The 25048-nt window shown below is 40.5% G+C and overlaps 1 protein-coding gene across 5 annotated transcripts in view; it reads right to left on the bottom strand.

Annotated features, from left to right (window-relative positions):
- RPGR (retinitis pigmentosa GTPase regulator) overlaps positions 1-4507 on the bottom strand; it is a 52636-nt gene extending 48129 nt beyond the window's left edge. For all 5 annotated transcript variants that reach the window (XM_044911503.1, XM_021681714.1, XM_044911505.1 and 2 more), the window contains exons 1-4: positions 4330-4507; positions 2509-2634; positions 1716-1808; positions 178-240 (exon numbers count right to left, since the gene is read on the bottom strand). In XM_044911503.1, the coding sequence (XP_044767438.1) occupies positions 178-240; positions 1716-1808; positions 2509-2634; positions 4330-4492 (445 nt within the window). In that variant the 5' untranslated portion in view covers positions 4493-4507. The remainder of the gene's footprint in view (positions 1-177; positions 241-1715; positions 1809-2508; positions 2635-4329) is intronic.
- Between the last annotated feature and the right edge of the window lie 20541 nt (positions 4508-25048).

Raw genomic sequence — 25048 nt, 5'->3', positions numbered from 1 at the left:
AGCCAGTTAACATTTATCTATGTATTTTCAAAGGCAAACAAGTGTGCTAACCATTTACATTTTTAAAAATCCTAATCTTATTATTGCCAAGGTACCATTTCTATTAATTTTACAAAGCCACAAATGAGAACTCTGTCCTCAAACTGGGAAAGAAGTCATACAGATTGAATACTACACCTGTTGAAACTAGGGTGTGGTTCCGTCCACAGGCAGCAAATTTCACCTTTTCAGGTTTTAAAGCTAAAAATACAAAAAAATATGACAATTAAAAGATTTTATGGTTACAAAAATGATAAATAACACAGGTCAAATGGTAACTAAGCAGTAGAAACGAGATTTAAACCCAGGCCCGTCAGACTCCAAAGTTGATGTTCTTAACTAATAAGCCAAAAGTTTTCAGGACATGCTGTGCATCATAATAACCAGCGGAGCTTTGAGAAAAATACAGATAGCTCAGCCCCACCCCTGGAGAATGTGAGTCAGTAGGTCTGCTATGTATTTTTCAAATCTCCACAGGTCATGAATATGTACTGAGATTTGTGGCACTGTTATGCTGCCTCCTCACCAACCTGACCTATTCCCTAATCTGCTATCACCATTGTCAAGTTCACCTTCTACCTCACACAATGAAACACTACAAGTCCAATATTCATAGGCATAACCTATAGTAAAGCTCTTCACTCATTCATTTACATGTTCAAAAAAAATTTACAGAACCCCTCCTAAGTGCTTAGCATAGAGGCTGCAAAGATCACTAAGACAGAGTCCCTGGTGTCAAAGTTCACAGTCTAGACAATCTGTTACTTCATCTATTAGATATCTGAGAGTAAAGATCATGTGAATAAACCCAGGGTTTTTAAAAAAAAAAAAAAAAACCCAAACAACCTAGGGTTTATAGTACATTGTGCTCAATAAACACTTTTTGACCAAGTAGAATACTTTGAAAATTCCATAACATTATCTATAAATAGCATGGATATGCTAAATTACAATGACATTTTGAGCTGAAATTAAAAATTTAGCTAAGAAGATTAAGAATACTGCTCTTGGCACATCCCAAAGAATCTCCATCACCACTCAAACTTAGCTGATGTTCACAGGTAACAACCCAACAGAAGCTTTACACATAATGCTAAGAAAGCTCTGTAAAGGTATTATACATCCCATATTTTCTGGGACAGTCCTGATTTAAAATATTTTGTCCTGTTCTTGTAAGGACACCAGTACTAATTAACCCCTAGTCCCGTTGTCTCATTCAGTACAGCTACTCACTATATGCAGCAGGGTAAAGCATAATTCATAAAACCAACAACTACATAGAACCATGATGTCCACAACTCTAACAAATGAGACAAAGCTCAAAATTCTTATATACTGTATTGGTTGTTCTTTGTATATACAATAACAGTAATATTTAAGCAGGTTAACAAACAGGCAAAATAACAGGATATTCAAGTGCAATACTGGAGAATTATTATTTCCTTTGTGTTCTTCGGGTTTAAAAAGCAATGTGATTTTTAGACCCTAATATATAAAAGTAGTTCTGATTATCATATAAAAAATAAAGTTAAACACCAATAATAGGTAAATAATGGAAACTAAAGAACTAAAGGCTTTATTATTCCTAATATGATATTAAAGAACATCACAATCAATATAAAAGTACTTTATGTAGTGCAAGTATTTAAAGCAATAAAGAAGAAAAGACCCCAAACCTTTGACACATGTTGGCTTGTTAACAGTTGACTTTGATCCTAATCCTAACTGGCCCCAGTTGTTACTGCCAAACATGTAAAGTTTATTATTTCCTGGTGGGAAGGAAAAAGACATAAGAAACTGAAGCATTTTCAACATAAAGTCATGTGAGATGAAGTCATCACAAAGCAATAAAAAAGCTACACTTAAAAGTTGTATTGCTTTTCCGTGTTGAAACAGGTTACAAGGTTACAAACAGGTTAAAATGAATTGTTTTAACTGTCCATCTAAGGGTTACCAGATTCTGTTAGGTGTAAAAAAGTTTCTAAGAGGGGCGCCTGGGTGGCTCAGTCGTTAAGCGTCTGCCTTTGGCTCAGGTCATGATCCCAGGGTCCTGGGATGGAGCCCCGCATTCAGCTCCCTGCTCTGCGGGAAGCCTGCTTCTCCCTCTCCCACTCCCACTCCCCCTGCTTGTGTTCCCTCTCTCGCTGTCTCTCTGTCAAATAAATAAATAAAATCTTTAAAAAAAAGTTTCTAAGATTATGCAGTAATCACTTTTGATCATATAGATATATTAAAATAAATTTATTCCAAGAAAGTAGTGTGTATACAAAATCATATTTAAATATACCAAGGGGATTCAAAATTTAAAACTCTCTTGATGAATCAAATTGTCAAGAATTCTCTGATAAAAGAAAGAAAAAACATTATTCTGGTAAAGGAAATATATTCAACATGTTTGAAACGCAGCACATCTATAATATTCAGGGTTCTCTAAGGATTACCATCCTCACTTAGGCTTTCAATACTAACCTGTAACAATAGCAGTATGTTCATCTCCACATGAAAGAAATGTAGGTATATCATTTTTAAACCAAAATTTGCTGGGAATATTTTCAGCAAATTTAGTTTTTCCAAATGTAAACACAGCACCCGAACCTGCAAATATATGACAGTATATTTTACAACTTTTACTATGTTGTCTGTTACTATTTTTTTCAGTAACTTATCTATACAGATTCCTTGTCTTGTGGCAGCTTTGCTTCCACTCTAGCACTGTTTACATCCTCCTTCTACCTTCAGTCTCACTCCTCAGACTTTATTCAGGTTTTATTTATGAAATCTACTAAATATGTATATTTACTGGTGGAAAGTAAAAAAAGGAAGGCAGTTCTCAATGCGTTACTAAAAGTCCTGCTGTGCCCAGGTGGACCATCTGCTCCCTGGAATGAGCTGACTGATAAAATCCGTGCCCCATTAACACTGGTTAACACCTCATGGTCTAGCCCGATTGAAGGCTTTTCTCCACACATGGGAACAGGACAGTATTGAGTTTCATCATTAGCATCATGTCGATATAGGATGTTGAGATTTAACATTCTTAAATTAAGTCATTAAATACTACCTGATCTGAGTAGTATTCACAGACTATTTTGGTCCAGTACCATTTTAGAGAGAGACCAAAAATCCCTACCAGTTTTCAATAACCATTTAAACACACACACACACAAGGCCAGATCCAGCTTTTGAGGAAATCTCAAGGAGAATAATCACACATAGGGAACATAAGTATTAATAATAAATGATAATGTACAAGGGACTAGCCACTGTGAAAAACTCTTTGAGAACAATTGTGAGGCGTGTCAATTCAAACTGGTAACTGAAATTGAAGAGGCCAGGTTCTAGAACACACTCTGGGTTTTTCTAGAATGAATAATTTTGTTTTGTTCTATTCTGGCTTCCCAGATAGCCTGCCCTGATACCCTCACCCCAAGCCAGGGTTTGGTGGCACTGCTCTGTCACCTGGTATCTATTGTGAAATGGTACTGTCATTTTGTTTACTTTCTAGTATCTCTTACTAGCCTGTGAACTCCAGGAGGTCAGGAATCTAATCATGTTAGAGCCAAGAGCATGGCAGAAAACGCTAAATATATATGTACACACACACACTTGATTCTGCTGTAATCCAGTGTTTTTTTTCAAACTGTTGGTCTCGACCCATTAGTGGGTCAGAAAATCAATTTAGTGGGTCACGATTATCATTTTTAAAGGAATGTACTATAAAAAAGATCTGAGAGCATACGAAGTGGTTAGAATAAGCACCACTTCATGAAACGTCTACGTCTGTTACACTACACGTGTGGTACGGCGTCACAATGTCAACTGTATTTCTGGAGCTCAGAGAAAAAGTCTTGAGAGAGCACTCGTAATGGCTCCCTCTGCACCCCCTTTCTCTAAGTTGTTTCCCCCCTTCCTTTTACCCCACGCTCTCTAGTCACCCACTCTTTACTGCATTCAATACATAACTGGGTCCTGGGGACCTCGAGGGAGGTACTTTGGGGAAGTTTATAGGGAGGTAAAAACTGACCCCGCGTTCGAGAAACTCATCGAAAGCTTATTTTAAAAGAAAGAGAAGAAAACACAAGCACCCCCTTCCCCGTGTTTCCCCCCGCCTTCCTTTCCGCTCCTCTCCAGCTTTCGCGGAGGCGCGGCCCGAGCTCCAGACCCAGTCCAGCGGCCGCCGCCCGGGCCTTTCCCCCGACGGGGCGGCCCGGAGGCGGGACCTGGCCGCCCGCCCGCCCGCCCGCGGACCCTCCCTCCCGGCCCGCCGCCCCCCCCGCGGACGCGACTCACCGGGCACCACCTCCTCGGGTTCCCCCATGCTGAGGGCGGTGCGGGGAGCCTGCGCCTGAACCGGAAAGGTGGCAAAGGCGATTCGGTGGGGCCTATGGCAGCACCTCAGTCCCGACGCGGGCCGCGGAAGCCCCCCGGGCCCCCATAGCGACACCCCGGACATCGGCTACTACCGCGTCCCCGGAAGTCAACAAACAGCCGCTAGGGGCAACGGAGGCGGAACGTTAGGGCGCGAGGCGGGGCCGGCGCCGGGGGAGGGGAGCGGAGGGCCGGGCGGCTGGCACGGCGCAGGCGCAGGCGCAGACGCAGCGGGCGGGGCGGTAGAGGCCGCGCGCCCTCTGGGGGCCGGGAGGGAAGGGGCGGCCACGCCGCGCAGTGATGCTTCTGAGCCCGCACGCTGATGTTGGCGGTTTATCTAGGCCCCTCAGGGACCCCGTAAGCATAGTGACAAACGTCACAAATATCACATGCTCTGTCACTCAGGCTGTGTGACGCAGGCAAACGTCGACACATAACTGTAATAATACTAGTAATAAGTGACTGTCTCTAACTAAATGAAATAGGGACTCTGCTAAACATCCAAAACGCATTTGTATTCCCAGCATGTAACCCGAGACCTTCCATATACTAGATGCTCATTAAATCTTTAATGAATGAATGAGTCCTACCGCAGTCCTGTAAGGTGGTTCATGTTGCTCCCTCGTGGATGTGTTGATTATACAGTGGAGGAGAGCTGGGGTCTAGTTTAGCCAGCCCAACCTGTCGACAGCTTTGAATGTCTCCCTCTGTCCTCCCCCAGAAGGCTGAGGTGTGCCATCCACTACCGACAGGAAATGCACAAAGAGATTCACCAACATTAGAACACCATTGCTTTAGGATTCATCCAGAGAGATTTTTCTACAGTCAAACTTTAATTTCCCATACACCATAAAACAAAGAGGCAAAAAGCCAACTTCCAGGACGAGGAAATGTATGTACATGTGGTAGTTGTGGGCACGAGCTCTGCAATCAAAGCTGGATTCAAGGACCTTGTGTGTAGGAGAGCATGTTATTGACTTTCTCAGGAAGTTTGATTAAAACTGGAAGGAGAGATTAAACGAGGCAATACACAAATAATCATGTACTTACAAAGCAAAGTGGGGGGTACAAAGAAAGTGTTTAATGGAGAGCACTGACATGGTGTGAGATGTTAAGAAATGCTTATCTGAAGAAACATCATTAAATCTAAGAACTGAAGAAGGATAAGCTGGGAGAGGTGAGAGAGCTCTGGGCAGAAAGTAAATCGTGGGCAAAGGCTCATAAAGAACAGAGCTCTTTCCAGGAGCTCAAAGAGGTAACACCAGCTCATGGCAAAGTGGCAGGGTTGTGGGCCTGTTAAGGATCTGAGATTTCACCCTAAGGACAATGGGAAGCCATTGAGGGGTTTTAGGCAGTGGAGTGACAGGATCAGCTATGTGTATTTCTGGAATCATTCTGCCTGGCTGATTTGTGGGGAATAAATTGGAGCAAGGAGGAGGGTTCAGAGACTACTGCAGATATACCAACAACCAGTCACTATGGCTTAGAATATGGTGTATTGGCAGATCTGGAGCAGGCCGACTTGAAAATGTCTTAGGAGGTAGAATCAATAGGAAATTATATCTGACTATTGACTCAGGCAGTGCAGGACTACCAAAGAGCTCTTAGAATAACAGCAAAGGGGGCGCCTGGGTGGCTCAGTCGTTAAGCGTCTGCCTTCGGCTCAGGTCATGATCCCAGGGTCCTGGGATTGAGCCCTGCGTCGGGCTCTCTGCTCAGCGGCAAGCCTGCTTCTCCCTCTCCCACTACCCCTGCTTGTGTTCCCTCTCTCGCTGTGTCTCTCTCTGTCAAAAAAAAAAAAAAAATCTTAAAAAAAAAAAAAAAAAAAGAACAACAGCAAAGAAGGGCCCTAAATTATTTTGGGAAAAATAAGATATTCTTTGTGAAAGCATCATAATAGTCACTATGGGAAAGTAAGAATTTTTAAAAACTTCCTTTAGTTATGCTACGTTTAGTTTTTTTTTAAAGATTTTATTTATTTATTTGAGACAGAGAGCGAGCTAGAAAGTAGGAACACGGGAGGAGAGGGGGAGGGAGAAGGAGCCTCCCCACTTAGGAGGGAGAAGCAGCCTCCCCACTGAGCAGAGAGCCCGATGTGGGGTTCGATCCCAGGACCCTGGGATCATGACCTTAGCCGAAGGCAGACGCTTAACCAACTGAGCCCCCCAGGCGCCCCAAGTTTGTTTTTTTTTTAATTTCAAAAAGAGAAAGCACATTTTGCTGCTGAGTGTTCCAGAAGGTATTGATGCAGCTCTACTCCCGGGTTTTCAACATAAGCAAAAAGGGGAAGGGTGGTGCCATTCACTAAGATGGGGCACACCGAGGAAAGAGAAGGAAGGGTGGAGTTAGGCAGGCGGGGTGGGGAGAACATTACAGTTCAGCCTTGAGCACACTAAGGCATCAAAGTGGAGGTGCTGAGCTGAGCAGCCAATTGGCAAGTAGGAGCCCCAGATGGAGAGACATATTTGGGGGTGCCTGGGTCTAGGTAGCCTCGGGAAAGACTTCTAGGTGAAAGACTGGAAAGTGACTATAGAATGAAAAGGAAAGAGAGGCTAGGATGAGTCGTGCTGAAGGCCAACATTTAATGGCCCAGCAAGAGATGATGAAGCTCGAAAGCAGAGAGGAGCCACAGAGAGAGAGCCGACAGAATAGGGTTTCAACAGGAGGGTGTGGTCAGTTGTGTCACGTGATGCTGAGAAATGAAGTAAGGTGGAAACTGCCCCCTGAATTTCTCAATGTATATCATTAATGCGGAAAAGAAGTGTTTGGTAGAGTGATGGAGGAAGAAACAATACTGGAGTAGAGAGTGGGAAAAGATGAAAGAAACAAGTGTGGGTGAACAGTTTGGACATCCAGGAGACTGAAATGGGATGGGAGAGGACAGGAGATAGTATTTGGAGGGGCAAGAGAGGTGGATGGAGAGCTTCTCTTAAGTTTGGAGAGACCTGAGAATGGTGAGGGGCAAAGCAAATAGGAGAGAAAACACAGATTCAGGAGAGTGAAGGAATAACCAATACTATAAGGGAGGAAGAGATGGTATCCAGATTGCCTGTGGAGGGACTAGTCTTAGCTAGAAGGGGAGACACTACTTTAGCATAACAAGAAGAAAGGAAGAAAACCTCCTTGCACAATATGCCGCATGTATATATGATATATATATATCATATATATATATCATACCTATATCTTATATATGATATATATACATATAAAAAAGATGGTATCTACATAAACTTGATACATATGATACAGATACATATCGCATATGTCATATAATATATAATACTATTGTCTGTCCTGGAAGGGGAGGTACTAGATCATGCACATGGAACACACTGTGGTGCCTGGGCTAGGGAGTAACACTCAACAGTGTTAGCTCTCATGAATAAGGCAGAGTCAGCTACACTCACTGTATCCGCATAACCCAGGCTATGCTACATCGCAAGCAACACTCAAATCTCAGTGGCTTAACACAAACAAAAGTGTTTTTTCCCTCACTCATGCTACATGTCCAACATGGGTCAGTGGGGAGGATCTGCTTTACCTGATCACTCAGGGGCCGGGACCACTGATCTCGTAGCTGCACCATTTGTGACTCCTGACCTCTTTGCTTGCCGTAGCAGGTCTAGAGAGAGAGGAAGCAGGAAATGAAATGTTTCAGGCCAGAGGGAACACGTTTCTGCTTCTTACCACCCCTTGGCCAGATCCAGTGTTCTGTGCCCCTGCATACTACGGGCAGGCGGGGATAGGGGGGAGCATCCGTGACATTCAGGAAGGAGTACGTATTTCCACCACACCCCCGTAGCCAGATGGTCTCAACCTGTGGAGTCACTTCCCTCGTGCTGGAGAAGGCAGGGAGTTCTGAGGTATAATTTTACGACTCTCGGCTGCAGTCCTGTGTTCTCACCGTGTGTGCTCCCCTTCCTAGCTGGCCAACCTCAGGAAATCATGTTGATATAGAGGAGTCATCACATGTCTGACGACATGCACAACTCTGGGCAGTTTCCCCTATTAATTCTAGTCGTTATTCATTTCTGGAGCATTCTGTGTCAACTTAAAAATAGAGGCATGTACGAACAAGGAAGACATTTGATGGATTATGCTTCCTGGCTGAACTAGTTCCTTTCTTGGCAGCATTCAACAAAACCTCCAAGGCTTGCATTTTGAATTGCATTACAATGCAGTTGCCAACACTGTTTCTTTCTTGGGAATCAGAAAAACAGGTGTATCTCCACTTTGAAAACCCCACTACGAAATCCCATAAACATCCAGACTTACAAATCAGATTCTTTTTTTTATATTTACGATTTATTTATCTGAGAGAGAGCACACGTGCACACTGGGGGGCAGGGGGAGGCAGAGGGAGAGAGAATCTTAAGCAGACTCTGTGCTGAGCGGGGAGCCTGATGCGGGGCTCAATCTCATGACCCCGAGATCAATAAATCAGATTCTAATAGCTTCTTTGATTTCTGAAATTTTGTGGTACAGCTCCAGGATATATGAACTGAGGACATACAGGTCCAAAGCCAAGGAATTTCATTTATAAAAAAGCAGCAGCAGCGCCTCGGTGGCTCAGATGGTTGAGCATCTACCTTCAGCTCAGGTCATGATCCCAGGGTCCTGGGATTGAGCCCCGCATCAGGCTCCCTGCTTGGCGGGGAGCCTGCTTCTCCCTCTCCCTCTACTGTTCCCCCTGCTTGTGCTCTCTCACTCTATCAAATAAATAAATAAAATCTTAAAAAAAAGAAAAAAAGCAGCAGAAAGCAGGCAGGGACTACTATGCTATTACCCCAGGGAAGAAAATTTGCACTTTCTTAATCACTTAATCCAGTATTTAAAAATCTTTAATGCATATAAATATCATCTAGTGGTCTTGTTAAAATTAAGATTCTGATTTAGCAGATCTCAGGTGGGCCCTAAGAATCTGCATTTTTAACAAATTCCCAGCTGATGCTGATGCTCCTGGCCCATGGATCACACTTTATGTAGCAAGAGTTTAACTCACAGAAAAGCCTAAGAAGTACTTTACTGAAGCAATAAACAAACAGGCTGGTAAATGTGACTATAGATAATTTGTTGGATAAAGGATCTAGTATTCAGAATACGTATAGAATACTAATGAGTCAATAAGAAAAAGACAAAAATATAAGAAATACAAAATAATCAAAGGATATTGCATTCGCAGAGATAAAAATCCAAATGGCCAATAAACATATAAAAAGATATTTAATCTCATTGGAAATAACGAAAATGCAAAATAAGGAATCATGAGATAATGTTTTATACTCATATTATTGGCAAAAATAGTAACATTATTGACTTTAAGTGTGTTTGACTCTTTAGGAAAACAGGAAGCTTGCTAGTGAGAATGCAAATTATTACAATCCCATTATTTAAATAATTTGCCAAAACAAAATAAAGCTGAACACGTAACTGTGCCCAAAGAGTCATACGTGAAGTTGTTCACAGCAGCATTGTTTATCCTAGAAAAAAGTGGAAATAACCTATATGTCCATCAGTAGGGGAATGGAAAGACTGTTTATTCACACAGGAATGAATATTGTATAGCAGTTGTAACAAATGAACCAGTTCTCCATGTATGGACATGAAGAATTCTCTAAAAAATGTAATGTTGAGAAAAATAAAATTACAAAGTGATATGCACTATATGATGCTATTTTATTGAAAATAATTTAAACATGAAAAATAGAACATTTGTAGGGGTGCCTGGGTGGCTCAGTCCGTTAAGCATCTGCCTTCGGCTCAGGTCATGATCCCAGGGTCCTGGGATCGAGCCCCGAGTCAGACTCCCTGCTTAGTGAGGGGCCTGCTTCTCCCTTTCCCTCTGCCACTCCCCCTGCTTGTGCTCTCCCTCGTGCTCTCTCTTTCTCTCAAATAAATAAAATCTTAAAAAAATAAGAAACAATTTTTTCTTTTTAAGTCAACTTGATTGGACATAACCAAAATAAAATAAACGCACCCATTTAAGTGTATACTTTGATGAGCTTTGGCAGAGGTTTATACCATTACACCATGTGACCACCACCCTAAGCCAGGTAAACATTTCCCCCTCCCCTTCCCACTCCCCTCTCCTAGAAAAAAAACCCATTCTGATTTTTCACCAGTCATAGATTAGTATTGTCTTTTGTATAATTTCATGTCTAGTTTCTTTTACTCAGCATAGTGTTTTTGAAATGATTTCACGTTGTTGTGTTTATCAATAATTTGTTCCTTTTTATGGATATACCTTAATTTATTTATCCATTTACCTATTGATGGACCTTTGGGTCCTTTCCAGTTTAGGGCACTCATAAATAAAGCTGCTATGGCTATTCATGGGTTTGTGTGTGTGTGTGTGTGTGTGTGTGTGTGGACAAATGCTCAAACTTCTTTTGAGTAGATACTTAGTGTTTGTTGTCAGTTTTATGTATTGCGAATATTTTCTCCCAGCCTATGGCTTGCTTTTTCCAGAACTTAAAGAAGAGAAAAGGAAAAAATAAAAAGAACCCAACCAAAAAAAAAATCAATGCAGAAAAATAGGGAGTATGTACAAAAAAAAAAATTAAACTTTAAACATTTGAAAAGACAATGAACTCTACTATTAAAAGTGCAAATAAAACCATAAAACTTATATTTATTTTTCCTACTAAACTGGCAAAGATTAAAAAGATTGCCAGGAGGGCGCCTGGGTGGCTCAGATGGTTAAGCGTCTGCCTTCGGCTCAGGTCATGATCCCAGTGTCCTGGGATTGAGTCCCGCATCGGGCTCCCTGCTCCTTGGGAGCCTGCTTCTCCCTCTGCCTCTCTCTCTCTTTCTGTCTCTCATGAATAAATAAATAAAATCTTAAAAAAAAAAAGATTGCCAGGATATGGTTAGTAGGAGAATAAGCACATTTATTCACAGTTTTTAGAAATTCAGAAAAAATATGATTTTTTCAAAAATTATAATTTTTTAAAAAATGGTATATCATTGTTACTCAATGTAACCATTTCTATAGATAAGTTCTTTCAGAACTTTTTCCTACAGAAATATAGAAATTTACACCAAGAATATGGGCAAGGATGTTACTGTAGCATTGTTTGTTACAGTGAAAAAGAAAAATAAAGACAACTAAATGACTTCACTAAGCTACTGAATGAATACATTATTGGGCTTCCATACAAGGGGATACTATGCGATCACAAAAATCAATATAATAGTTTTATGTGAACTTAAATGGAAAAAATATCTAAGATCAAATTTTAAGTGATCAAAACACATTGCAAAATAATATGCAGAGTACTATCCCATTTCATAAAAAGTAAATTAACATATGTGCATATATGGATAGGTATGATAAACACATAGGTAAAAATCTGGAGCAACATTTACTACACTGTTTAATAGTAGTTCCCTCTGGGGTGTGGAATTAAGAGGCCTTCTAATTTCTAAGTCATACATATCTGTATGGGTTTAATTTTTTTTACAATTAACACAATTTGCTTTTTCAATCAAAAACAAAAGGGTTCAAAATGAAAAATAAGAAATCAAACAACTAATAGAAGTTGTCAATCATAAGAGCTAACATTTCATGAGCATTTACTATGTGGCAGGCACAGTTCTAAGTACTTTACGTACATTAACTTAGTGAATCCTCACATAACTCTCTGGGGTATATTTTATTGAGTCTCCTCGTTTTACAGATAAAGACATTGAGGTACAGAGAGGTTAAGTAACTTGCTCTAGGTCAAACAGTAGGAGATGGAGCCAAGATTTGAACCCATATCTGTCTGGCTACAGAACCCTAGTTCTCAGGACCATGCTATCTGCCTATTGAGGAAAAATGAAAATATGTCAGGAAGGAAAAAATATAAGATCTTAGTTCTTACCAATCCTGAACAAACTGGCCATCTACTGATTATTGTACAAGTTTTGACCATAAAGTAGTAATGATTACGTCTCTTTATTGGTTTTGTTGTATACCACATACCTGATTGAGGCCTTTTACCTACATTATCTCTTTAAATATATGTTCAGAAAGATCAAGCTTCAAAATATATCTGCAAGATTAGGATAATACCCTCTAGGTCCATCCATGTTGTCACAAATGGCCAAATCTCATCATTTTTATGGCTGCATAATATTCCTGTGTGTGTGTGTGTGTGTGTGTGTGTGTGTGTGTGTGGCATCTTCTTTAACCATTCAGCTATCGATGAACACTTAGGTTGCTTCCATATCTTGGCTATTGTAAATAATGCTGCAATAAACATAGGGGTGTATATATCTTTTTAAATAGTGTTTTCATGTTCTTTGGGTAAATACGCAGTAGTGAAATTATTGGATCATAGGGTATTTCTAGTTTTAATTTTCAGACTAAGAGAGACAAATACCATATGATTTCACTCATATGTGGAATTTAAAAAACAGAACAAATGAATAAACAAACAAAAAAGCAGAATCAGACCTATAAATACAGAGAATAGACTGATGGTTGCCAGAGGGACAGGTGATGGGGGATGGGCAAAATGGGTGAAGGGGAGTGGGATGTACAAGCTTCCAGTCATGGAATGAATAAGTCATGGGAATAAAAGGCACAGCATAGGGAATATAGTCAATGATATTGTAATAGTGATGTAATGGGACAGATGGGAGCTACACTCGTGGTGAGCATAGCATAATGTGTAAACTTGTCAAATCCACCTGAAACTAATGTAACTTGTATGTCAACTATGCTCAAATGAAAGAATATATATATTATAGAGAATAAAATAAAAGAATATATATGTGTCGTGTGTGTGTATATATATATATATATAATACCTGCAAGCTCATTATGTCTCATCACCTCCACTATCACCTCCCAGTCCCAAAACACCATCACCTCTCACCTGGACCATTGCCATCACTTCTTTTTTTTTTTTAAAGATTTTATTTATTTGACAGAGAGACACAGCGAGAGAGGGAGCACAAGCAGGGGGAGTGGGAGAGGGAGAAGCAGGCTTCCCGCGGAGCAGGGAGCCCGATGTGGGACTCGATCCCAGGACCCTGGGATCATGACCTGAGCCGAAGGCAGACGCCTAACAACTTAGCCACCCAGGCGCCCCCATTGCCATCACTTCTTAATCGGTGTCCCTGCTTCCATCCTAACAGTCAGAAGGATTCTTTTTTTTTTTTTTTAAGATTTTATTTATTTGACAGAGAGAGACAGCGAGAGAGGGAACACAAGCAGGGGGAGTGGGAGAGGGAGAAGCAGGCCTCCTGTGGAGCAGGGAGCCCAATGTGGGGCTCGATCCCAGGACCCTAGGATCATGACCTGAGCCGAAGGCAGACGCTTAATGACTGAGCCACCCAGGCGCCCCTCAGAAGGATTCTTTTAAGAGCATGACATGCCTTCCTCTTTCTCAAGACCCTCTAATGGCTTCCCTGCTCACTGAAAATAAAAGCCATAGTCCTAACAGTAGTCTACATCATCTGGCTCTCCACCTCACTGAGCTCATCTCCCACTCAGAATCTGCAGCAAGGAATTTTTAAATCACTTTACAGATGTTAATGATCTGTAAGTGATTCTATTAGCAAATACTGAACCAGGAATAAAACTTGGTTTTATTTGACACTGATGATTAGACTCCCTATATTACACCATGCTCTAATAAAATGGTTAATTTTTTTGCAGTAAAATGACCATTACTTTTGCTAGACATAAAAGACATCCAAATGAGACATTTCCCCTTCTTCGGGAGGTCACTTAGTCTAGCACCACTGAAATTGTTGAGAACGTGCTTTGACCGTCTTGGAAGAAACTCCAGAGCTTGAGGTATGCTTCTGTAAAAAGCTACAGAAATGTAAGTCCTTAATCTTTGCATTTGTATTAGATTTTAGAAAATAGATTTGTTTTGAAAAATAACTTGAAACTTCAGTTGATGTAAACTATAAAAAAATTTCAAGAAGAAAAATATCCTTTGGGGCAATAAATAAAGTGTGACTATTAAGAAATGGATCTGATGATCTCAGGTGGCTCACAAACTAACTCAGGAGCCAGGTACCAAAGAAGAGCTGTAAGGGAAATATGGCAGTAGTTTTATGACAAGGTGCTTTCCTGGATGATGACTTTGAAGGATCATGTAATGTGATGATAATGGCTTATATTATTATATTCTTATTTTGCCAGATATTGGTCTAAGCACTCTATGTATTAATTATTAAATCTGCATATTGTGTAAGAGAAAACTGAGGTACAGAGAAGTTAAGTTATCCAGCGTCTCTCAGCTAAAACATGGTAGCTGAGGTTTGAACATGTGCAGCCTGGTTCCAGAACCTATGCTTCCAACAACTACACTATACTGCCTTTTGAAAGAGCACAGAGCAGTGGTCTTCAAATTTTTTGGATCACACATCACTTATAACCAACAAGAAGTCAGGTGATATAAGAGCTCATTGATGTGGCCCATGCAAATCGGTTTTCCTGAGTCTATACCTAGTACTTGAGGCTATCAGCTGGTGTAGACAATCAGTGAGTAGTTTGAGGGATGAGGCTCAGAAAAAATAAAGACAAAGATCAAGGAAAACTACCCAGTAGAAGCAATACACTTGCATTTACATATTTGTCTGCCTGTACTACTTATTATGTATATTATAAAACATGCACACAAAGATTTCAGATAATCTGATAAAAATTAAAATAACTAAAAGTTCTAACATTGGCTTTGCTCCACCAAAATGGATTGTCTTGACGATCTCCTGGGGGATACATGCCTCAATTTCAAAAATAGGCTTGGAATAGCATGGCTTTGAGTTGTGACTTTACCACTTGTTATGTGAGTAATCTGGGAAAGTTGCTTACTCTTTGCCTCTGATTCTTCACCTGTTAAATCAGGAGAATACTAATTTGCAAGACTGTATGGTTTAAATGAGATTATGGGTACAAAATCTGTGGGGCCTGGCTTTCAGCAGGCTCTTCACATATTGTTTATTTTCTTCCATAACTTTAATTCCCAGTTTTTGTTTCACGGTTCGTGTTTGTAGAATTTCATTGCTTTGTACATACTCTAATAATGAAGCTGGAGGCAGCCCTGCAGTTAGGCTTGGTGCGTCTAGATGGAGCTAGATTAATAGCTTTTTCATGCTGCATTGTTCCAAACATGGTGCAGCTGTGTCTCTCTGACAGCGAAGAAAACTGTAGAGGAGACATGTGGAAGAACCTATGTGCATTTTCCTTTGTGTAAAACACCATAGGACTTGGGAGAGAGGGAGGGAAGACTTGATGACTGTCCAGACACTTAAAAATGAATGGCCCGACTATTCAGCAATTGTATGTCTGTGAACAGAAGCTTCCTTTTACAATTAACTGTTAGCCATTGCCCTTTATGATTAGGGGTCAGGTTTGAAGACTTTAAGTGGATTTTGAGCTATTTTTATCTATGCCTTTCCATGGGTGACTTTTTCCTAACAGAGTCCCTTGGCTATATTCAGGCTCATTTATTACCATTCACTGAAAATTTCACCCTTGACCCCAACTCTGGGCTTTGGCTCCTTCTTTATCCTCCTGTCAGAATGCTAAGTCTGTTGGGTTTCTTTGGCACAAAGTTAACCGGAAAATGAAGGCATATCGTCAGGTTTCTGACAAACAGATGACACCCTCTTATTAGGATAATTGGAGAAGGGTTTATTTACAAAGGAACTCATTTCAAAGTGTTGGGGGGTTGGAGCAACCACAAGGCATGGTGCAAGGACCCAGGGCTGACAGCTTTGGCCCCAAAAGACGAAGAGATGGTGAGCTTATTAGAACTTGGAAGGAGAGAGAGTTGTGTAGAGTAGGCCACCTTGGGAGGAACAGTGAATTTCTGTTGAGGAACAGCCAACCCAAGGTGACCTCATGAGAAACCAGAAGGATAAATCTTTTTTTTTTTTAAAGATTTTATTTATTTATTTGAGAGAGAGAATGAGATAGAGAGAGAGCATGAGGGGGGAGGGTCAGAAGGAGAAGCAGACTCCCTGCTGAGCAGGGAGCCCGATGCGGGACTCAATCCCGGGACTCCAGGATCATGACCTGAGCCGAAGGCAGTCGCTTAACCAACTGAGTCACCCAGGCGCCCCAGAAGGATAAATCTTTTGACTTCACTCTACTCCCTCCCTCTATTCTCCAGCTCAACCAGAAGCTAGAAGAAAAGGGAGCTCATTGATGTAGCCCATGCAAATCAACTTTCCTGGTTGATATCTAGCCCTTGAGGTTATCAACTAATGCACAGAATCAGTGGGAAGATTGGGGAATGGGGCTCGGAAAAAAAAAAAAAAGTCATAGATCAAGGAAAGCTACCCAGCAGGGGTAGCTTAGACAAAGCCACTGCTTTCACCATGCTTCTAATCTCATTGTCCCTTCGTTTTTTGGCCACATTCTTGAGAGCAAAGTACTGGAGTGGAAGCATCCAATTGGCTGGGGCTAGTTCACCTACTAGTTCACCTTCTTTGCCAAGGGGAGAGAAGACAGGGAATATTGCTTCCTTTGGCTTCCTTGATGAGAATTGGGCTGCTGCTTTCTTTCAAAATTCACACATTTGGGGATTTCTAGAAATTTGGAAAGAGCTCAAAAACAAGACAATTCTGTCTCCTCTTAAAAAAAAAAAAAAGACAAATCTCCATTAACAAATGACCTCCTAGATATCCTTTATTAATCTGCAACAGTAAGACTATCAGCAAGAGTACAGAGATTTGGTTGTTGTTTCTAGTTCTCTGCTTGTTCTCTCTCTCTCATTTCCTTCCTTCCCCCATTTCCCAATCTTAGGAAGTTCCCTTTATGTCTCTAGATCCTTACATAAGAGAGCGGGAATAAGATTTTTTTTTTTTAAAGATTTTTATTTATTTGTTTGTTTAACACAGAGAGAGAGAGAGCACAAGTAGGCAGAGCAGCAGAGAGAGGGAGAGGGAGAAGCAGGCTCTCCGCCGAGCAGGGAGCCCGATGCGGGGCTCGATCCCAGGACCCTGGGGTCATGACCTGAGCCGAAGGCAGACGCTTAACGACTGAGCCACCCAGGTGCCCCGGGAATAAGATTTTTAAGTCTAATTGGGGGTTCAAATGCTGGGCAGCCAAAATATATATATATATATATATTAGCCCACCCAATAAAATGCCCTAATCAGTGTTTTCCTGATAGAACACCTAAACCTCTTGGGTTGTTAATACCTAAACTCCATTGAACATATATTTCTTTCAACACAATGTTGGTGTTTTTCAGCTGCTATTCATATAGGAAACACTTGTCTCCAGTCTTTAATCTTGTCCCTTCCATGTCTCTAATCATCTGGCCAAACCATTAACAACTGCTTGTGAATTCCTATAGATTCATGCCTCAGGGCTTCTCTCCTTCCAGGTTAAATGCCAGTCAAGGTACTCTACTTGAAGTTTTGCCCACTAGGAGCATTTCCCTTCTTTACTCCTTGGATTCGATATAGCTACCCAATCTACAGTGAATCTTAAACTGTTGGATCCAGACCAACCCAAAATTACATCTCTCCTCCTTGATCAAGCATCCTTTTACTCTATTCTCATACACCCTTTCAGAGTTTTTTCAATATAAACTAGAAATCCAGGAGTTCTTTGCCCTCCTTGGCTTCTGATTTTATCATTGCCATCCCCCTCCCAGAATTATGATGAGATCTGACAATCTTGGAAATTGGTGGGGGAGGATGAGGAGAACTGCCTTCATCTTACAAGGTAACTCTCTTCAGTAAAAATACATCTTCAATCAAGGGAAGAACAGGGTCATTAGACAGGGTAGGAGAGATTTCTTGAGCTGGCAAGGGAGAGTCAATGAGAATGAAGGGTTCTCTAAATCCTCTCATATATTTCCATGTGAATTTTCTAGCGTTCAGTCTAACCCAGATAATGCCACAATATACACCTCTGAAACCAGGGCTGTGAATACCACTGATATTGTAATTCATCAGCACACAGGATCAAACCAAAGTCTGAGTTTATCTTTGACCATCTCAGATCTGCTGAGGCAGATGACTTTTTTCACCATTAAGAAGCAGCCACCTCATTGGCTATCACTGAACTCCTCATACCCTTCACACGCTTCTCCTTAAATTGTACTCTCAACCAGCATTCCAGGTGACCATAAGCAATTATTTAATTGGCTGTTTTGCCACTGTATTTCTAAGGGGAGGTCAACCAACCCTGATTTTTATCACTTTTCCCTGAGGGTCAGTTGCCTGCAGCTCACTTTGTGGTACCAATTTCTGAATCAGCCAGAGTTCTTGCAGGGGAGTGGAGAAGAGGATTAGTAGGAAATCATCAGGGAACCCATAGAATTAACAGAGGGTCTGTCTGGAGAGGAATAGCTTGGGCAAAGGGGGGAGACTAGGAAGGCAAGGCAACCAGAGATTGGGGGAGGATATTTCTGCTGACTTTGCTGTAGTCCACAGCCACCACTGGGCCTAGTCACCATGGCAAGAGGGTGTTAGCCACTGGACACAGCCAGAAATGCTGGTAGATTATAGCATTGTAAACCTCATCTCCCTGGCTCTTTTTCTTTTGGTCCTTCAAGGTTCAAAGCCCCAGGTGGGAATGTCTGCTGGATTGATTATGTGTCCATGACCTGGCTTTGCAGGGAGTGGAGGGAGGGAGGGAAGAGTTTTACACTAAGACTCTACACTAAGATTCCACAGTGAGAACTAGAGGGGGCAGAGAAGACCCCTCCTTTTCTGTCAATCAGTGAAGGAAAGAGCTTTCCCTAACAGTCAAGAAGCCACTTTATTTCTTGCTCTCTCACTTGCTTTTTCTCTCTTTCTCCCTCCTTTACCTGACTTTGAGTACGTCACTGTATTTCCCTGGTCCTCTGGAGAAGAGAGTTGGATTAAGATATTCAGGGTCCATCTATGTCTAATATTCCATGATCTCAGAACTCTCAAGAATCTAGTAAGGAAGATACTATGCTTACATTAAACGTTTAATAAATGCATAGCCTAAAATCTTTCCTTTTTTCTAATGAGTAGTTCTAAACAGTCAGTTTGACCCAGTTTCTCATTGTCTATGAAACTTCTACCTATATCAGCAAGTCATAGTATTTGTGGAATTCCTCCTATGACATTAGATATTGAAGCATTCTAACCATACTTGCCTTTTGACATTTCATGTTGATTTTAATAGCTTCCCCAGTATCCCCCATCCAAGTTAAGAGGTGTGTAAAAATCAAGGTGAACCTTAGGGAGAAGAGCGATAAAGCAAGTTAATATTCCAGGAGGCCTTAGGGTCTTATCAAGGTTGATACATCAGTTTTACTTTAAATCTCTTATCTATCTAATTATTTCACCACTTTGATTAAATGAAGCTAAAATTGGTATTGATGAAAAGAGAAAGCACAATCAAAGAGGCAGATAAGCAAATAATTGAACATAAATAACTTTTAATTATACTTACTTAATAGAGTTAAGGAAGAGTGTCAGGTGCCAATATTACTTTGTTAAATGAAAAGGTAGAGTCGGGATGAAAAAGAAAAAAATAGCACAGAATGTTCTGAAAATTGTGATCAATTTCAAAATTGTTAAACACTTTTATATGAGTTGGGTTCCAAAACAACCCTGAATCCTGGGTGGTGAATCTATCCAGAGCCTCTAACGGAAACCCAATTCTTTGGATCCTTCACCATGTCTCAGCCATTTGTAGAATCATACTAAAGTTCCCAGGCTTCCCCAAACACAAAGAAATAGGTGGCCTTCCAGGTATGGCAGTTATACCTAGCAAGTTCAAAATGTTGTCCCATTCGGAATTACAATAGGAAAACGAGCAAATAGCTTTCACTTTAAGTTGATCAAACAGTTTCTTCTAAACTCAATAATGCATTTACTCTTTGCCCCCTACCTAACCTAAGGTTGCCTGGATTATTTATCCTCTGTGTCTAGTGTCCTGCTGTTATGATGCATGGTGCACAAAAACACCTGCGAGTGGGCGCCTGGGGGGCTCAGTCGGTGAAGCGTCTGCCTTCAGCTCAGGTCATGATCCCAGGGTCCTGGGATCGAGCCCCGCATCGGGCTCCCTGCTCGAAGGGGAGTCTGCTTCTCCCTCTCCCACTCTCCCCTGCTCATTCTCTCTCGCAAATAAATAAAAGAAAATAAATAAAATAAAACACCTGGTAGTGATATAAACTAACTCATACAAGACATGAGATGTGAACAGCACATTCCTTGCAGAAAAAGAGCTTGTGGGTGGGGGAAGAGTCAGTCATATCATTGGAAACTGAAGGTGATCATGATGTGTTATTCTCATATGAAATTTGCAAAATGTATTGATGATGTCTCCAGACTTTTTGTGTTCAATTGATTAGGGACACCTGCTTTGGAAAATCGACTGGACTGTTTTCATGTTCCTCATTGCTTTGCATAAACAGGCAATAATTATAAATTTTAAGTGACAAAAAGAGTAGTGGCCAGGATAGCAAAAAGATTTTATGATCTGTTTTTATGACACTGTTTCATTATACTGGAAAGCAACACTGGCTGTTGGCATTTACAGAGTCCTTTGTATTTTCAAAGCACTTAATCATTAATTACTTTATCTTATTTCCATCTCAAATGGGATAGGTTGGTTAGCATGGTAGGGTTACAGAAGGAAAATACTATAGGCAGTAAAAGATTCGAAACATGAAAAGTTAGTTGAAGTACTGAGGGAGAACAAAGTCCCTGGTTTTCCCATCACTGAGGGGGAAAAGGAAGAAAGAAGAAAACACATCATAGGTCCTCATTGAGAAACACTGGTTTTATTTCTTTCTTATTTTTGATTAATTTAGAGGACAATGGCGATAAAAAAAAAAAGTAGGGCGCACCTCTCTCTTATTTCTAGGAAAGTGACTAAAATAAACCAACAACCGGGATAGGGGGTAGGGGCTCTCACCGCATGTTCTGATGCCAATAACTACTAAAAGCTAACATTTATTGAACTGCTATAGTACTCTGTATCCATCAGTCACATTTCGTCTTCACAACAAAGTCATGAGATAGTACCACCAGTTAACAGAGGACAAAACAGGTTTAGAGATGAAGCATTTTCTCATAATAAATAGATCTTCAACTGTAATTGACTGACTCCGAAATTTCTGGATTAATTGTCTTTGTATGGCTTCCCAGATGATTTGCTTATTTCTTAATGGTAATACACTGAGGAACTATAGAGGATGACCTGGGAAGCCAGGAACTCCTTGGTTCTTTGGAAGAAAGGATGTTGAATTCCAGTTGAAGAATTCTGAAGGATGGAATCAGTCATGATGAGTGCCTAATCCCCATGACCCAGACTCCAAATGGTCAACAAAGCTCCAGGAAAAGGGCTTGTTTCTCTTTCACTTTAGAAACAAGAGTCTCATAGTTTATCGTCTGGACCCTGGTTAGGTCCCATCTTTATAGGCCACAAAATGTTACCAGTAGAGCAGCCTTAAAAGAAGGCTAAGTTTAGCTAGTCACTTAAGGTGAGAGCAGAGCTTAGAAGATATGGTCAAATAAAACAATTACTTAGAAGATATGGTCAAATAAAACAATCTTGAACACATAAAGAGGACTTTGCAGGTAGTGTCTGAAGAGAGGGACCAACCACAAAGAGGACTGTAGCTTTCATCAAGAGCCAGAACAGGTTGGGGAAGGCATTCACCAGTGATTTTTGAGGACATCCAGGAAATGTGTCCTGGGCTCAAGGTGAGAATATTGCCACAGATATTACTTTTGGGACAGTGCTTCTAGACCAAGGGCTGGGCAGCGGGAAGCAATGCCAATAGCCTCACAGGGCCCCCACATCACTCAAATTCTAGAAGTATCTGGGGCCCTAGGGAGCATCAGGTGTAATTGTTGAGGCCCTTGGTGGACTTTGAACCGCTATGATTTCCCTGTTTGCTTAATGCCTGATAGCCTTTGGTTTGCTAATAAATCTCCTTTATGCACAGATTGACCTCTGTGCTTCCGAGGGGAGGAATTGGAATCAGCCTATTGGGAAAGAGATGGCTCTAGGATTCTGGGTGGGAGCTTAAGCAAATAAAAGGGCACCCATAAAAGATAACCTCACCTTTTGCATCTCATCTGCCTCTGACACTAAGGTTGGATCATTAACCACATTTATTTGCCCTTTTCCTACCTTATAAATTGTGTGTGCATTTCCTAATATTGCCTTCTAAGGCCAGAATTTACCGGATCACAAAACAAAGAACACCAGGTAGGAAAACTTGAGATTTCTGTCCTTATCTAAGCTCTGAAAAATTTGAGGTCCTGCTTAAAATCACCAACTGCCAGAGTAAATGATTAACAGAAGAGTGACTTCAATGGAAATGTGATTTTACGACAAGAGAAAAAAGAGATTACACTTGAATTTGATAACCAGCATTTCATGCTCTGGTTCAGAATTTGGGATTTCATGTAGGACTCTGTCTACCTTCTTCACATGCCTCAATTGAAAGGATATGGTGGGAAAAAAGGTGGAGAGGGGATCAGAGATAATCTTCACTGATTTCACAATTTCCCCTAGGGCCTGCATGTTTGAACAAATACTTAGCAGTGATGCAGCAAGAAAACACCCCTGAATCAATATTGTGACAAAGTCCTATTAATATCTGTTAATTAAAAAGTAATTTTCAAATTCTCTGTAAAGCAGGAGCTCTGTGAGTGATATATATATGAGAGAAAAACATGGTAGCCAGCTGATGGGTGATTTATTTCACAATCATAATCCTAATTTATTTTCTATTGTCAATTCCCATGCATATCCAAGCCACATCAAAATATGTTCTTACAATAGAGCATAGCTTTACAGTTCACAAAGCATTTCAGGGACATTAACATACAAGGATTTTTTGAATTCTTCAGCAAATTGGATATGACCTAGGACATAGAGGGCTTTTAAGGAAAGGGAAAATGGATTCCTATATGCCCACCCCCCCCAAACCCCTAACCTAAACTTCATACCTCAACAAAACTTAACTCAGAATGGATCGTAGATCTAAATGTAATATGTAAGGTTATAAAACTTTCAGAAGACATAGGAGAAAATCTTTGTGACCTTGGCTTAGGCAAAGAGCTCATGGATATAGCATTGAGTTGAACTTACCAAAATTTAAAACTTTTGTTCTGCAAAATACACTATCAAGATAATGAAAAGACAAGCTGCAGACTGGAAGAAAATATTTGCAAATTGAATATCTAATAAAGATTTGTATCAAGAATATATAAAGAATTCTCAAAACTAAACAGTAAGAAAACAAATGACTCAATTAAAAATTCAAATAGGCATGCTATATGAAATGTAGGAAAGTAATAGTTCTCATCACAAAGAGAAAAATTTTTCCCTTTTTTCTATTCTTTTTATTGTATGTATATGAGAAGATGGATGTTAGCTGAACCTATTGTGGTGATCATTTCTCAACATATATAAATCAAACCATCATGCTGTATGCCTTAAACATATGCAGTGATGTATGTCAATTATTTCTCAATAAAACTGGACAAAAAATTAAGTAGGCAAAAGATTTGACAGACACTTCACCAAAGAAGATATACGGATGGCAAATAAGCACATGGAAAGATGCTTAACATCATTAGCCTTTAGGGAAATGCAAACTAAAACCACAATTAGAAACTACTACATACCGGGGTGCCTGGGTGGCTCAGTCGTTAAGTGCCTGCCTTCAGCTCAGGTCATGATCCCAGCGTCCTGGGATCGAGCCCCGCATTGGGCTCCCTGCTCGGTGGGAAGCCTGCTTCTCCCTCTTTCACTCCCCCTGCTTGTGTTCCTCTCTCACTGTGTCTCTCTCTGTCAAATGAATAAATAAAATCTTAAAAAAAAAAAAAGAAAAAAGAAACTACTACATACCTATCTGGATGGCAACAATGAAAAATACGGACAATACCAAGTGCTGCCAAGGACCCAGGACAACTGGAGCTCTCATGCATTACTAGGGAAACTGCAAAATGGTATACCCACTCTGGAAAATATTTTGGCAGTTTCTTCAAAAGTTAAATGTATACCTACCACATAACCCAGCCACTCTACTCCTAAATATTTACCCTAGAGAAATAAAACTTATGCTCACACAAAAACCTATATACAAATGTTTGTGACAGCTCTATTTTTAAGTTCTAAAACCAGGAAACAACCTAAATGTCCTTTAATGGGGAATGAATAAACAAACTATGATACACACACACACACACACACATACACACACACACTGGAATACTGTTCAGCAAGAAAAAGGAACAAACTAGTGATAAACACAGTAATACAATGAATCTCAAAGGTAAGACACTGAGTGAAAGAAGCTAATGTCAGAAGATTACATACTGTATGATTCCATTTATGTTACATTCTGGAAATGGGAAAAGCATAGGAGAGAGAGAAAAGATCAGTGTGCCAGGGATTGGGGGTGAGAGGAGGGGGTGCCTACAAAAGAATTTAAAGGGGAATTGTGGGGGGAGATGGAACTGTTCCGTGTCTGATTGCAGTAGTGGTTACACGGATCTATAGATGTGCTACAACTCATAGCTCTTTGTATGCTATGAGTATGCTAAATGTATGCTAAATATGTATTACATATTTACATATTTACTGTATGCTAATTTAAAAATTTTTTAAAACTTTAAATTACACAACATATTATGTTCTTTTAATCAAAATAAAAATATTTAATCAAAATAA

The sequence above is a fragment of the Neomonachus schauinslandi genome, chromosome X, assembly GCF_002201575.2.
Source record: "Neomonachus schauinslandi chromosome X, ASM220157v2, whole genome shotgun sequence".
Classification (NCBI taxonomy): Eukaryota; Metazoa; Chordata; class Mammalia; order Carnivora; family Phocidae; genus Neomonachus; species Neomonachus schauinslandi.
Note: the sequence above shows the minus strand (reverse complement) of the source record. Positions and strands in the feature narration are given on the sequence as shown.